General features: G+C 37.8%; 1 protein-coding gene across 1 annotated transcript in view; it reads left to right on the plus strand.

Annotated features, from left to right (window-relative positions):
- Positions 1 to 8,688: 8,688 nt before the first annotated feature.
- hdac3 (histone deacetylase 3) overlaps positions 8,689 to 17,113 on the plus strand; it is a 28,846-nt gene continuing 20,421 nt past the window's right edge. The window contains exons 1-3 of the mRNA XM_079839008.1: positions 8,689 to 8,885; positions 13,973 to 14,055; positions 15,625 to 15,767. Coding sequence (XP_079695134.1) covers positions 8,831 to 8,885; positions 13,973 to 14,055; positions 15,625 to 15,767 — 281 coding nt within the window. The 5' untranslated portion in view covers positions 8,689 to 8,830. The remainder of the gene's footprint in view (positions 8,886 to 13,972; positions 14,056 to 15,624; positions 15,768 to 17,113) is intronic.

Here is a 17,113-nt window from a genome sequence, read left to right on the forward strand (position 1 = left end):
TCAAGGTTATTGTTTTTGTTGTTGCAAATATGTGGAGACAAATAGGCCTAGTATAAAAATAAAACATGGGGGTAAAATGCGTTAACATTTTAAAAGGAACGCATGCAAACATACTAGTTTAATATAATTTGAAACAGCCATGTCCACATAACGCATTTCAATGAGCTTAAACAGTTTCCTCTTTTACAGCAGATTTAGTTAAATATATGAACTGTACTCACTCGGACCCAAATATGATTTAATGCATAATAACCAATACTAAAATGCACTTACTTTTCGCGCCATCAGCTGCACGCAGGCTCAAGCTCTGGCGAGATCCGTTTTCCTGGCTCGTTCTGACCGGATCTTTGAATCAGTGTGTTGTTGACTCGAGAACAGCAACCGATTCGTGAAAAGGTTCGAGTCGAAAGAATCAACTCGCTCGCGAATCGGTCAAAGTGGCGATCTCCTCAATTCGAAATTACAAGGAACGATATGTTTGTATCCCAATGTAGAGAAGTAAAAGTAAAAGTTTAGCAAATTTAAAAATACCCTGATAAAATACAGATTGAAAAATGTACTAGTACAGTTAGGCTATGTTTGTCACTCCACAAATAGCGTTAGTTAGTTCAACTAAAAATGCTTACAACATGGTAAACGTATCCGTATCTCCCTTTTTACTCACCTTCTCGGTAGTTTCTTCGTTTCTCTGGGTTTAATTGATTTGTGGACGTTCACCGTTGGCGTTTAGTGTTGTTGTAAAGAAGAAATGCAATTTCTCGGGTGAGCATCTTTTTTTAATTAGTCGATATATCTGACGAAAATCGGTGAGGTTGAGGAAATTAGAATTACGAAGCAATACATTAAAGCAAGAAAAAGCTAAAGAACTGCTGCAGATTTGTTTTAAGCAGACGAACTGGAGGAGTGACCGAGTGAATCTCCACGTGCTCCGCTGAGGAAAGAAAAACTCGATTTTTTTTTACAAGTTTTCAGAATGATAATAAGAAATTATCATATATTGAAATTTACATAAAAACAAAACAAAATGGCGACATTAGCTGGTAAAAATCACGCCCTGAACAATTTGCTGTGACGTTTAAACAAATATATAATTGAATAATTGTAATCAAATGCATAGCTCAGCTGTATCCAAAATGAATTAAGCTTTAAAAAAGGGTTGAATTAAATGCTACTGGGAATGTCATTGAACCCTTTATTTCTTTAACATAAATATTTGCTAATTCAAATTTGCAATAAGTAGGTAAATATTTTGTTTTTACTTGCATTATTTGAGTTTACTTACAATGGTGCAAAAGTAAACTAATAATTTAATTGGAAGAGTCATGCTTCACAATTAACTCTGAACAATAATAGAGAAGAGTTAGTTTGACACGTTTAGCAGAAGTAAAAACCCTCTTCAAGTCAGTATTTAGTAGATGCACCGGCCATTCCAACCCCAAATAAGCTTTTCATATCCAGTGTTGCCAACTTAGCAATTTTGTTGCTAGATTTAGCAACTTTTCAGACTACCCTAGCAACTTTTTTCCCTGAGAAGTAGGCTAACTAGCAACAAATTTAGCAATTTTTTTAACATTTATTTGGCAACTTTTACCAACTTCTGGAAAGTGACTCTAATCCAAACAACACATGTACAAGCTAGCATACTTCCTTAAGATCTTCCTTAAACCGGAAGATAATTTAGGTAGCATATTTACGGAGCCCTACACATGACATGCAGGAAAAAACTAGTAGGCTAAATCGTGCGCACGATTTATAAATAGAGGGAACAAATTAGTACATTTTGTGCACAATTTACTTTTTTTTCCTTGCATGTCATGTCCGGGCCTCGGTACATATTAACTAACACATTGCTAAATCTAAGTCAGCATTTCAAATAATATGTACGCAATACATAATGGCGCAGTTTTGCCTTGCGATTAAGTAATGACGCCATTTAGCAACTTTTAGCAACAAATCGATCAGCCTTTAGCAACTGAAAATTAGTTGGCAACAGTGTTCATATCTGGACACTACAGTTTTTCAACATTCATCTTTTAAACTTGAGCAAGTTTCAGGCTACATGGAGATCATAGCGTTCACGTCCACACAAACAATTCTCAGTTGGATTGAGATCTGGACTCTTGACGTGGCCACTCGAATCCTGGGTAGTTTGGCTTTATGCTAGGTCATTCTCTTGTTGGAAAACGCTACTTATCAGAGAGAATGTATATCTCACTTCTGCTCGCCTTTAGCATATTTTGAATATTTATACGGGATAGACGCAAGTGATGTTGCTGACTTTTTAGAAACAAAACCAAAGTTTCTTGCCAGTTAGCACGCACCACTACTTATACCAACAACGGAAATAAGCCCAATGAGAATAGCAAAATAAGTGTTGCTATGGTGTGACTATATCATATTGCAATAGGAGAAGCAACAGGAGAGGATTTTGAACAGCAGTTGTAGTGTGCTTGCCGTGTTTGTTGATTTGGATTAGCAGCTGTTGCTAGTAAGGAGTCTGAACTGCACTTCTAGAACTGCTAAGGTAAGATCTGTTGATTTCTGCCAGCTTCAGGGGATATTTACACGACAACGATGTACTAAAAACAGACGACAAGTTGTCAAAACGATCCCAGTTCACACAGATCTGCAAAAATGACTAAAAAAGGCTGTATTATGCATGCCAGGTCAGTAGATGGCGATGACACTTTGTCAAGAAACACCCCGGGGATACGTAATAGGAGGTACTATGCATTGACGCCACTTTCCCGCCATAACAAGCCCCCTCAACTGGACCGAGCATGACTGGATTTAACTGGGGAAACCATGAAAACGTGAGGAAAACAAACGATTATCAGTTTAAACTAAAGGCTGGACTCGATATGGTGTTCCTTACAACTTACCAAAGATCCAGTTTCTGTGAACTGCAGTGATCCATTTGCTTCTCTTTTCTGTAGCTTTCGGCAAAAATACACCTCAGATTTCTTGTCAAATCTATTGGTACAGTCAATCTCAAAGCTCTTTCCCGTTTTAGATGTGGTTTGTGTGTTTTTCGCGGCATTCACGCTGTAAACCAATGCTGCCACTCAGTCTTTTTGCCACTCAATGGGCGTAACCGCAGTCACAACGGCCGACAGTGACGTCACGTGCATACCCCATACGCCTGTGTGAACACGTAATACACATGTGCATGACGTCACCATTTTCACACGTTTTTGTCGTTTACATGAAGACGGTAAAGGCATCGTTTTCAAAACCTTGCCCTTTGATTCCCGTTTTTGAAACCTTGCCCTTTGAAACCCGTTTTTGAAACCTTGCGTTTTCAGGCCCCCAAAACGCTGTTGTCGTGTAAATGATCTGCTAAAACGGTGTTGTGTAAACATACCCTCAGAGCTATCCAGTTAAAGTTTCCATTTACAATTTGTATGCATTGAGCTGATATTTAAGTAGGTGGACTCAGTTGTGAAGCAATCAGTGAGGTAGAACTTAATTAGCAAACATTACTTGAGCAGCCCAACTCGCGTAAAGGCTACTGCCTTTGACACCTAACATCCACAACATCGGAAAAGATCCACAATTCAAAGTAAACTTTCTAAAGCCCAGGAAAGGACAATGCAATGTCAAACCAGTGAAGACAGACCCAGCTTTCAGTATGTAAACTCTGTTTATTTATAAAATATAATAGAAATGTACAAATTTAGAAGTTAGTTTAGAACAATTAATAATAACCTTTTACAAATAATTACATTTATATTGCACAGGGTATATGGATGACCTGCTGGACCTAATATTTGAGAGAGTTTTTGTGGACCATACACGGATGAGGTCTTGAAAATCCCCATCCCAGCGGACCTGTGTGCGGAGTACAAGCAGCCAGACAAGGAGGATGTCATCTCCGGCATGGTGTCCAGATTTAATCAAGAGCTGGTCTAAAACCAACATAGCTGGTTTTATCTGGAATCTCCCGGCGAATCCTCAGCACCACAGAGGCTGGAATCACTAGGAATATTCGCTATAGTCCATGAAAACCCCAGCACCAGCGAACAAAGCTGCAATATGCCAGAAACCTGTAACGACTACAACAACGAGACATGGGTCATTACACAGATAATTATTTCTTTTTAGAATCTATCTATATTTTGTCTACACAAAACACAACATAAAGTCCAGGCCTGGTCGTCACTCCTTTTATGCTTCCGAGCTCCTCCGTGAGACCCCGTTCTCACGGTCCCTCTGCCTCGTCCTGCTTGCCACAATGATGTTACATGCTAGTCTTGCAACAGCCAGGGAGGAGACAATGGAGGGAGGACCCAGAGAGAAGATGACGGAGGGAGGAGCCTGGGAGTGCCCGGACGAAGTCCCACAGTGGAACCGATGGAGGGAGAATCCAGGAGCTGACTGAGGTGAAGCCAGGAGAGGAAGAGACCCAGGCAGAGCCATGGAAATGAAGACCCAGGGTGACACAGATGGACTGTAGGGCTGAGGCTGAACCACAGGCTCACAGGACTGAGGTTGAGATGGGGGCTTGACTCGGGTGCAACCATTGGGAGTAAGGACACTGGTGGAGCCGGAAGGAAGGAAGAGCCCAGTGGAGCCAAAGGGGTGGAGGGACGAGGCATAGCTGGAGGCCCGGAAGTCTGTGATGCAACCAGGGTGATGACTGACCAAGGTGAAGTCGGAGGGACGAGGGTGCCTGAGGGATGATCGACTACAGTTGAGCCAAGGGAGCGTGGAACCAACGAGTCAAGAGTTGGAGTCCAAGGCTTGGAGGCCCAAGGTGGAGCTAAGGGATCAGCACACCAGGGCGGAGCTGGAGACCTGGAAGCCCAAGGTCATTCCATGCAGCTGAGCGGAGTCAGCGAAGGAGAAGCTGAAGGAAGACAGCGGAAAAAATTATGAGGAACTGGCAGGAAGGAGTGGGAGGCTGGCCATGACCGTAGCTGACAAAGTAGACAAATCGTAAGTTATTTCAGACACTCACTTATGTCTAAAAGTGCGATTATAATTTTTAAAAGGTTGATGTTAGCTGGAGGCTTGATATGAAAACATGGGAAAGGAGCAGAGCTGCCAACAATCTCCTAACTCAGATAAACTCTGCCTTTGTTCATGACCACTCCTCAAGCCCCAGTTTGCCCGCTTTGGACCAAGGTATTCGGCAGGCCAAAAATCCCTGGTCATTGGGTGCAAGATGCTAATGTTTATTGAGAATAAAACTTTGCAATTTTTTATGACACTTTAAATCTAACAAAGTGACAAAAGACGCACAGTGTCAGCTGAAAATTAATATCTGAGCAAAAACCAAACAATGAAGTCAAAGGAACCAGCATAGCTCCGCAACAGGATGCCATGCAGGTGTGGCACAGATCTCAGGAAGGCTACAAAAAAAAGTAAGGTTCCCGAAAGCACAGTGGCCCTTTTTCTAATTCCTAAATGGAAGAAGTTTGGAACAACCAGGACCCTTCATAAAGCTGGTTGCCCGGCCAAACTGATCAATCAGGGAACCTTGATAAGAGAGGTGACCAAGAGCCCCTGATGGTCACTGTGTTTGAGATCCAGAGATCATGTGTGGAAATGGGAGAATCTTACAGAAGGACAATCAACACTGCAACACTCCACAAATCTGAGCTTTATGCAAGTGTGACCAGACTCAAAACCTCTCCTCAGTGAAGACATGTGTAAACCTGCTGGAAATCTGAAGAAAAAGCGCCTAAATGACCCTCAGACTGTGAAAAACAAGATTCTCTGGTCTGGTGAACCTCAGTTCTAAGCGTCATGTCTGGAGGAAACCAGGCACTGCTCATCACCAGCACAATACCATCCTGATGGTGAAGCATCCCAGCTGACAGTGAACATTTTCAGCACTTTCTGGCAAGGTTCTCTCAAAGCTGTGAACAAACAAAATTAACTAAGGGCGTTTTCACTCCTGAAAGTCCACACCAAGGTCCGAACCGAAGTTCATGTTTTGATACATTTTATATATTCGGTTAGTTTTGGTTTGGTTTCACATTGCAATTATGCGAGCGCACTAAAGAACTTTACTTGACACACTTGCGTCCACTCGTCTTCATCTATGTGGGCGGCATCTGGACATTGATTGGTTTGTAAACGGACATGCGTCTGACGTCAGCGTCTTTGACAAGAATGAATGAACGGACGCATATCGTTGGCACTATTGAACAGTCGCATTGCTTGACTATTTTCTTTTCATTACGTTTAAAAGTGGACATTTCAAGCTTTATATACACATATTTCTCATGTTTGGGAGACAGTAGCTGCTGAGTTTTGGTTTATTTGAGACGCTCCAGTTCATGTGTAAAGCATGTGATCGCTCCCGCGATTATTGTTTGCTGTAGACTATTTGCTTCTTATTTATTAAATCCAGGCAATTATCTGAATAAACGTTGAATAAAATTAAGATACAATTTATATAAAACGAAATTCACATTAAAGAAAGGTTTTCTAAGCAAAATCATACAAAATTTCTTTCAAAATCATTTCTGTCTTCTGACATATTGCGCATCTTTTCACTTTTCATAATCAGTGTAGCCTAGATGAAGTTTAAAAATAACGTTATAATATTTAAACATAAACAGGAACTTCCTGTAAATGGTCTGAAAGTACAAACCATACAGAAAATGCTTTCACACTAGAAACGAACCGAATCTTTGTTCAGTTTGATACGGACCGAGAATACCTCTTTTCGTCTGACCAAATTTCGTCTGTTTGGTCCGGCCCGTGGTCTGGGGGAGGTTTCACACCTGTAATTTTGATTCGGACCAAACTGAAAAGTCTGAAAATCCAGATCAAACAGGGTAGGTTTGAAAGCGCCCTAAGTTAGCACAAAAACATTATTTATGCATTGTTTATGGAACTACTTTTTGTTTTAGTTGGACATTCATCTAGGCTACTAGTTTAGAAAGTTCAAATTGAATGTTTCCTTAGCATTCATATATCCCAGGTATATGTTTTAATTGACCGTTCGCAAAGACCCGCCCCCTTTAGTTACTTTTGCTATGTCCGACAAGCCATGGCTCTCTCACACCACACACACATACACATACATCGCGGAGCAAAGAGGACACTGACAACACGCCGACAGACAGGACAGAGCGAGTTACTTTTGATATGAAACACAGTCTCAACTAAATAAATTTAAACAATTAATAGCGTTTTGTGGCTCTTTAATTTGTCGTAAACGCTGTAGCGCCTCAGTTAAAGCTGCTCGTGAACCAATCCTCTCTTCCTTCTAGTTCATTGATAAGCATGAAATAAACATGAATAAACTCTAAAAGAAATGTTGTTTCAACAAGACGTCAGTACACACCGTTTCTCCAAGTTCAAGTCCACCGATGTTATTCTACTAACTCTCCTGACTGCTTTGTTGGACAAAACGACAAATTCGGCGATGTGATTGGTCAGATCGCCTGTCAATCAACTTGTGGCGAAGGGTGAATTAAAGGCCAATTCACACTGCATTGGCAGCTGCCGACCAATTCTTGACAGTCACCAGATTACAGAAAACAAGTGCGGAAATACTTAAAAAGTAAGTATTTGCATTGGCATCAGAGTGTGGCCTCCATTTGATTAAAGCCACAATATGTACATTTTCGCCGCTAGAGGTCGCTCATTCAAAACAAAGGCGTAGCTTGATGACGTCTTGATTTGGCGGAGCTTTTATTCTGCTGCTTCCTCTTCTCCCGCTCATGTGTGTGTGGGGGAACGCAGCGCTGTTTATCATATTACATATATTTGAGTGTGTTGAGAGTTGTGTTATAATGCTACTCTGTGTGTTCGCTCGGCGGCGACTATGAGACACTTGTTCACACTGCAGCGAGAGATCGATATTAGGCGGTAAAACTAAACACCAGATTTAAACAATAAGGCTGACTGTGTTGAGCTCTATAACAATGATTTGTTTTCTGTCCATGGATGTATTCACTTCACACTCTTCGTGCGCTCTCTTCTAATAAGACACATCATATATTAAAGTGTCTTTCATATTTCCATGGTTTCTACAAAATAAAACTAGAAATCGAGGGTAACGCGGGTATGATGTCATTGATAGGCGACCTGTGTCCTGGCTAAAATTGCTTATTTCTCTGGATTTAAACATTCTTGGAAAACATAAGGGATAATATAAGTACACAAGTCAATGAAATATATAACACTGTTCTAGTGGCTTTTGGATATTTGAATCCAAAAAATCTTACTTATTGTGCCTTTAAATGTTTATCAAACAGCAACCGCAATATATTACAAAATATATTATATATTAAATATATAATATATATACAAAATAAATAGTCACAATATATTTTTGGGACTAAATCTTGCAGATCTATAAATCAATAAAATGAAAAATAGAATAAAATCAGAATATAGTGGAAAACGATATTGTAAAAATTGATATATTTTAAATATTTATATGAAATATTTTATTTACCTGCATGGCATGTAAGCATTACACCGGAGAACCATGAACATATGTTGTTAGAAATATAGAAATGTTGACTTTAAGTCTCAGGAGAACTTCAAGTAGCCTAAATATGTTATATCAAAGGGTGAGACATACGTTTTTGAACTGGGTTTGGATTAACTGGACCATTCTAGCCTGTTGACCCTTCATTTTATTATTATTAATCGAATTGAAATGTGTATTTGCTTCACTAGTTGTCAGGTGGCGCTGTGCGTCATAATCTCCTCATAGCAGCAGAAGCCGCGATGAAGACGAAGTGAGTGCTTCCGGTTGTGTAAATGAAAATGGCGGCTGTGATGTGCAGAAAGTAAATACAATAAACCTTATTCTTTCATTGTGCCAGAAACTACCCTTTTATTCTGACTCTAGGACGAAATGTCGATCCGAACGGCGTATTTCTACGACCCAGACGTGGGGAATTTTCACTATGGTAAGATTAATCTGTGTGAGAGTGTGTGAGTTAGCAGATGTGGCTAATCAATGATCAGCACACTGCAAATGTTTACTGTTTACTTCTGTAACTGACAGGCGTTTGAGAGATTTATCTTAGAATGGTATGTCCGAACATCAGGCTATATATTTACACACTAGGAACCCAAAAAAAGCCTTTATTGTCATCTTGAGTTTGAATTAAAACACATTGAGCGTCTGTAGTTCATTCACTGATACAGGGTGGCCAACTTTTAAGATCAGGTTCGAGTGAGATTTTCTTTTCTTGTGGGTGGGGCTGACGGTATACGACGGTATATCGATTTCGATTTCAGTATCAATTCATAGCCTGCTGTACATATAAGGAAATAAGGATATGTACGTTGTTAACATTTTAAAATTTCACATTTAAAGAAATCTAGTGTTGACCATATCTAAATATTTATTCAAATGCAAAACTGCAATACTTTTTTGAGCAACTAGATGAGATGCATGTATATTGATTAAAGAGCCATAAAGGCACCAGTGGGTAATGGCATTACAAATGGAAATTATTATTTTTCGAGCCACAAAATGACTCTAATTTGCCTATTTGAATAAGAATTCTCTAGTTTAACCTTAATTACTAAACTAATTGTAATATAAATAATACAAATATTAGAAGAAAAATATTATAAGTGGTCATTAAAGGTAGGGTAGGTAAGATTTGGTTAAAAAAATGTTTTCCAAATTTGTTTAAACTTTCTTTATATATCAATACATAATTAAAATGTAAGTACTCTGAAAAAGAAAGTTTAAAAATTGAGTGTCTGTAGACCTCTCACGACTGTTTTAAAGACAGCTCATTATTTCCATTCACTCCACCTTCTCCCTTCTGGGCTCTTTCCAAAGCCACGCCCCCAAAACACATGAACGCTCAGCTGAAAGACGCATTATTTACCCGAGACGAGCGGAGAAGAAGTGCATGTACATCATGTCAGAATCACATGTAATAAAAAATCTAACTTTATCATTATGAATATAAACAAATAAGATGTCTTTTAGTACTCACTCTCAAGCTAGAATACCGATACTGGTAAAGTTCAAAATACACACACAACACAGTGTCTACAACACACACAGATACAAGATAAAAACATCAGTAAACATTGGTAGAGAATATAAAAACAAACCAAAGGCGGAAATAAACGTGCAAGTAAAGTTCCCGGTGAACATGGTAGAAGAGTTTAGACAGAGGGTAGTAGCTAACGCTAACTTAGTTCTAAAAAAATTTCCTGGATGCGGTGTACTAGCTTTTACACATGCATTTTGTTATCTAAAGTTACATTTTGCGAAATTCAACACGACAGCGATCAACTTGAGCTAAGCATATTGAGTATTTATCATCTCTACTAATGGCTCGCTAGGTGTATAACATTGTAACTTTATGCTAAGTAATGTTATGTTAGCTATATTAGGCAGCTACGTGTGCTAGTGAGACATGCTTCATGAAAACATAAACCAACAAAATGTATAATCAAAATGAAAGATTACCTGTCCTGCAGAAATACAGCCTCGTGAACTCCTCAAATCAAACGGGTGCGCCAGGGTTGCCAGGTTTTCACAACAAAATCTGCCCAATTGCTACTCAAAACTAGCCCAAAACAAGCCCAATCGTGTTTCTCCGGTAAAAATCGCGTTAGGGGGGTAAAATATGTGTCTTTTTGGTAGGGCTGCCTGCTAAAATTCGCAAATCCCGGGGCAAAATATCACATTATTGGAGTCGCTTCAACCCGCGGACATGAAAAACAGCCGCGGCAACAGTGTTTGAAGTAGCCCGACTCGGCAACACTGGTGCGCGCATGTGGGCGGATCCTGGAGCAAAAGCGGCGGTAGCCATGGTAACGAGAGAGAGTGACAGTCGCCCAAGCCAATCACTTGATTCGGCCCGAACGAAAATAATGAGCGGTGTTTATTGCAGATTAAAAAGTCTAGAGTCACACGATTTTTATACTCTCTTTTTCAGAGTACTTACATTTTAATTATGTATTGACATATAAAGAAAGTTTAAACAAATTTGGACAAAAGTGTTTTAGATCATTCTTACCTACCCCACCTTTAATGGACCATAATTATTGCACAAATAGTATTTAGTACCAAAATATCTCAAAATATTCAATAAATATTATTGAACTAAAATATCGAACATTTATTCAAGTGAAAAATAGTTAAGGTGTTTGGTCATATTTGACCATCAATGAGTATGAGTGTGACCAATTAGTAAGGAATACCTGAGGGCTAAATACAACAAAAAACATTAAAATTAATGTTAACAATGTTGCATCTCCATCACTCTCCATTATAAAACGATCCTGTATGGTCGACGTAATAATCAATGCACACTATGCTGTACTGTTTACCAAAACTTGCTGCAAACCAGTGTTAATTTCGTTGACGAATAATTTTCGTCATAATTTTCACTGACGAAAACGAGACGATAACTAAATAAAAACTAGTGTTAGATGACAAAAACTATGAGGAAAATCAACTGTCATTTTCGTCAACAAATAAAAACGAGACGAAAATGTTAGAGAGGGACGATTGGGGAAGAAATCCAGTCAGAACTGATGTCCTGTGTAACAGATGCGCACATTTGAGTTGAACGTGGTGGAAAACACACACCCCAATCCAGCGCTCCAGAGCGGCTCAATCAATCAATAACACACATTTATGACAGGCTATTGTTTATGAACTAATGCTGATGAATAATGACAGTGTTTACTTTACGATGTTTATATAATAATGTGTTTTAAACGGTTGTAATAATGCATATTTTATCTCCTGAACTTGAATGAGCTCCTGCAACTGCAATCTGTAAGGCGAGATTTCAAAATAAAAGTCCTGGTGTATTTCCAGCTGGTTTATAATTAAAAGTCACGCGTTATATATTCGTTTTTGCTTACACAATAAACTGTATTTAATTTAATTCCCATTTAATTCATAGTCAGGAGGAAAGACCAGTATTTGACACATATTTAATAAAGTATCAGGGTTATAATAGTTCACTTAAAAAAATCATCGTTACTTAAAATGTAATAAATGTTAACTGAAATTAAAAAAATAAATAAACAAACTTATTTGAAGCTTTAGCTTAACATGATATACTAACTAAAACAGAAATACAAAGTTATGAAAACTATATAAATGTTTTTAAAAACAAACAAAAAAGTGAATTGAGCTCTTTCGTGTATTTTTAATGTCAAAAACAAAATTATGTCAAAATGTAAGTTCAAGTGACAGTCGGTTATGTAAGGCTTAAATGCTTAATGTATTACAATTTAACTAAACTCATTAGATTTTAGGAGACTAAAACTACTGTAGATTTAGTCGACTAAAACTAGACTAAAACTGAAAACAATTCAGGTGACTAAAATATGACTAAAACTAAATGGCATTTTAGTCAAAAGACTATGACTAAAACTAAATCAAAATATGCTGTCAAAATTAACACTGACACACACACCTGAAGTGGAGCTGTTGTGTATCAAGCCATTCAAATGTATTGACACAGCGAGAGAGCTCTGTTTTTCAACACATATTACCGCCAAAACGCTATTTATTGTTTGAAAAATCGTGCTAGGCATATTTAGAAAAACAATAATTTAAAGACGTTAAAATATACAAGTGCAGTCCCTGAATACTAATTAATTGTATTAAAGTTTATTCTTTGCTGATATCCTTCAAACCATCCATTTGTCATCTAGAAGTTTTTGTAAGCAAAGTGAAAATCATTTAAAATCTAATTCAGTTTAGTAGGATCACATGTTCTTTTAAATATGTTAATTAAGTACAGCTGAGAATAAGTATATTATTTAATTTTTGCATAAATATATCACTGAATGATCATGGTTTGTTACTCAGACGTTTTGTCAAAATTGGTATTGTCATTGTTCCCATTAATACAATGTTTTTCGTATTAGTCTGTATGATTAAATTCATTTTAATAATATTCCTTAGAAGATTTATTTTGTATATAAAATAATTGCTGATAGCAGTTTTGGTAACACTTTATTTTACAGTGTCCTTGTTACATATGTTACATGTACTTAATAACAGTAAATTATGCATAATTACAAGTAACTAACCCTATAGTAAATACATGTAGTTAATCAATATTACTCAGTACTTAAACATATAATTACACTGTAACAATGACACATTAAAATAAATTGTAACCCACTTTATTTTAAGGTGACGTAGTTAGACGTTACTACATGTACTTAGTAATAACAGTAATTGATGCATAATAACTAACCCTAAACCAAACCGTAACTCTATAGTAAGTACATGTAGTTAATTAATATTAATCTGTACTTATTTGAGTAAGTACAATGCAACTACATTTTTTTATATGATTTCAAAATGGCTTCTTGATCCTGTTACACTAAAGGATCTCTAACAAACTGCGTATTCGGGACAAAAGTCCCCTAATTATTTATTTAAAAGAAAAACATTAAGGCATAGTCCTTTTAATATATCACAGCCAACACTTATCTGAGCATGCTAAGACCATAAATATATTTTTTACTATGGTATTCACTTAAAGATGTAATGGTGAAATCAAAGAGCGGACCATTACGCTGACAATCTAGCAGTTTGGAACATTATTTCACCCATATTTTGACAATTTATTTGAACAAAAGTTATTTGAAACATTGAAGTAGACACTTGACTTGCATTTAATCGGTTTTCTATGTAGAAATCACGTTTGCAAATGTATTATGATGCAGACTCAAATGGGGACGTATTGTCTTTAGCCCAGTTACACGGTTGATCTTCCTTTACCCCTTAAACCTACCCATGACACCGAACCTGTCCCTAACCTTACCCGTATCCCACCTCAATAGCAGGGTTTTGCAATACAACATCAACATAGTAAGTACTTTGTTATTTATTTTGATGTAAAAGACACCAAAAAGACAAGTGTGAACACAAATCGTAATAAGCAACAGCATCAGCTATGAATGGGATATTTAGGGGCAGAACATGCGTTGAACTATAGAAAAGACTTTTGTTTTATTGTTCTCCCCTCTGCTTTTTTTATTCCAGGCGCAGGACACCCAATGAAACCTCACCGACTGTCTCTCACACACAGTCTTGTGCTGCATTATGGGCTATACAAGAAGATGATGGTATGATTCAGCCCTTCTCAGGGCTCCAGTCTGCGACCAAATGGTCGCATTTTGCGACTAAAATTTGAGAGAGTGCGACTGAATTTTACATCCAGTCGCACATGTGCAACCAGTACATTTGCCTGTCGTCACTGGAGAAATTAAGAAAATACACTTACTAATAATTGATAGACGTTATATCTGGCAAATTCTATCTTTGCCAGCCGTTTCTATATGAGATAATATTTAACCATTTGTCCGTGATGCATTTTTGCTATTCACAATCCAGAAGAGAGAGAAAGCGAGCGAGCTCTCTCACGTGTGGAGCTCCAGCGAACACAACACCACAGTCAGCTTAATGAGTGACGATGGCCAAGAGAACTACACAAAAGTTTATTCTGCTTAAACTTTAGGGATGTGCTGTGATGTTAATCTAATTTTATTTTCGATTTCGGCTTCCAAGAATTATAAAAAGAAGATATGAGGTTAAATATATAGCTGTGTTCTGTCGAGCTCATCCTTCCCTTCACAGCTGCGCTGTCATTTCTCCCTAAACCTAAACTTAACGTCAGATTCAGTGATTGTTGTAAACTGCAGTCTCTACTGTAGCTAAACTGTGGGATGTGTTTGATAATAAAGAGCTATTAAATGCACAATAATCCGCGCAAGAGACGCTGTTTCCAACTTCAAGGCGGCTTATGTGTGTGTGCTGCGAAATGGACCAACTTGCACTTAATATTTTAGGCTTCGTGTGCGCGTCTAAACCATCAAATAAACAACAATTAGCCTGTCAAAATGACCGGATTGGAGAGTAGTTTAACAGTTTATATCTTAAATGGGCGTAAATAGTTTGGAGAAATAGGAGAATATGATATTATTAGTTCTGCGTTCGGTCTTAAAGGGGCAGTGTCTAATAAACCTGCTGACGATTGAGCCATTAATACGAATCAAACAAAAGACAAAGAAAATATTCACATCTCTTGAATTAATAACCTTAGCTTTTATAAGCATTAATCTATCAATTTATACAGTGAAAACTATGCAGTGTTATTTTACATTTCATTACTTTATTAGATTTCTTTGTAGGTTTGTTCTTTACTGTAATAATAATGTTAGCAGATCTTCCGAATGCCTGCACACTGGTCCATTTACACATAGATGTTTGTTTATATTTTTGTTCAAACTTTGCGGTTTCTTTTGATATAGATATTTTACTTTTCAGATTATAAAGCCATGTTAATTATGTTCTTAATTATGCTTTTTCTTTTTCATTAAATAAAATAAAGTATAATAAAAAGAACCGATAAGAATACTGTGAGAGTACCGGATCGATAAGCAGTATCGGTAAACGTAGTAATACTGTCAAAACCTTAACGATACCCCTATTAGTAATACAGTGGATATTAGTAGATTTGGTTAGCATGTTGATTTACGGTGTGCGCCCCTAAATTTTCTGGTTGTGCCCCTAAAATTTTCAGTTGGGGTCCACTGTGCTCCTAGTGAAAAAAGTTAGTCTGGAGCCCTGCTTCTTATGACCAATCATATTTCTCTGACAAGAAGTGATTCTCATGAGCAAATCTCTCTGTACAGGTTTTCAAACCATACAAGGCGTCCCAGCATGACATGTGCCGGTTCCACTCGGAAGATTACATCGACTTCCTGCAGAAAGTCAGTCCGAACAACATGCAGGGCTTCACCAAGAGTCTCAACGCCTTCAACGTAGGAGATGACTGGTGAGTGTCCTTATGTATATATAGAGATATCTCAGGGATGTGATGTATCCGTATTTACATGGACTTTCGTATTTTCCGCCGTGAAAAGTATGACCCACGTGAATTGTGTAAATCTGAGAAAAAAAATGGGTTTGGATGAGGGATTGCTGGTTATGATTGAAAGTGCACTAAATAAACTGTAAAATATTAAGTTTTCAAAAACATTTATTTCCTGCACGGATTGGTTCTGACAGCATTGCACGAGCTAACAAATAATAAATATATAAGTTATATACATATAAGTCATAGGGATGGCGAAAACTAAACATTTTCTTGACCGACCACCGAGCCTCATTAGCCGGTTGAAACCGGTTAACCGATTAGTTTAAAATATGCTGCGCTATTTGAAATAACAGCCGCGAGCCGCGCCTGCAATTTCGCAACTCTGTGGCATCTCTCTGCCGCTCTGCCTCCCGCTCTCACACACACACTCACACACACACTGTCCCGGCGAACAAGGAGCTTGTTTGTAATCGGAGGACAAATGGCTCCTTAGTTTCGAAATGGTTTGGGTACAAGGTAATCGCGTTTAAAATAAAGGCATTTGTTTAGCGTTAGAAGCTCATTTGAAACATTGCCGCGACTCATTTAAGAAAATGACAGCTCCGAAGAGACGCTGCTTTAGTTTGAGGTAGTGCTAACAATAATAAAGAAAGATGATGATCAACACCTTATGTGTTACCACTGAAATGTAGATGTAATATATTTCCAAATGTAAGCCCATTTTATGCGGAATGTTGTCTAATAGACTGCAACACGATAAAAATGTTTTTATTGGTTTATTAAGTGGTTTATTAAGTACAAACAGGCGAGTTATGAAAAATTGAGTGTGAGGGATTTGTTCACTTCACACAAAAAGATTTTGGAATGAGATGGCTAACTGTAGTAGCGTTTAGTCCACTGTCTATAATAGCCTAATTTAGAGATTTTTTTTAACCGACAACTTTGATCGGTTAACGTTGAGACGGTCAACCATCGGTCAAAAGGTCATCGGTTAACATCCCTAATAAGTCATACATGATGCTCGCAAGCACAGCACATTACCTTCTGTAACACCCACGTCTAGAAAACACACACTCCCACTTCTGTAATAAACACAGAGATGTTAGTCCCGTCGAATCGGTAGAGGAAATCACAGACGTCGAGTGATAAGAACTGTAACTAGTCTTAATTATCAAATCACAACGGTTGTGATGTAATTATATAAATGTATAGTCTGATGCGCTGCATGTTTCAGAGTACTGTAACAGCACTGTGTTCATTAAAATTTTTCTATATACTGCTTGCTTTAATATATTTTTGCTCTT

The sequence above is a fragment of the Gobio gobio genome, assembly GCF_949357685.1.
Source record: "Gobio gobio genome assembly, chromosome: 16".
Classification (NCBI taxonomy): domain Eukaryota; kingdom Metazoa; phylum Chordata; class Actinopteri; order Cypriniformes; family Gobionidae; genus Gobio; species Gobio gobio.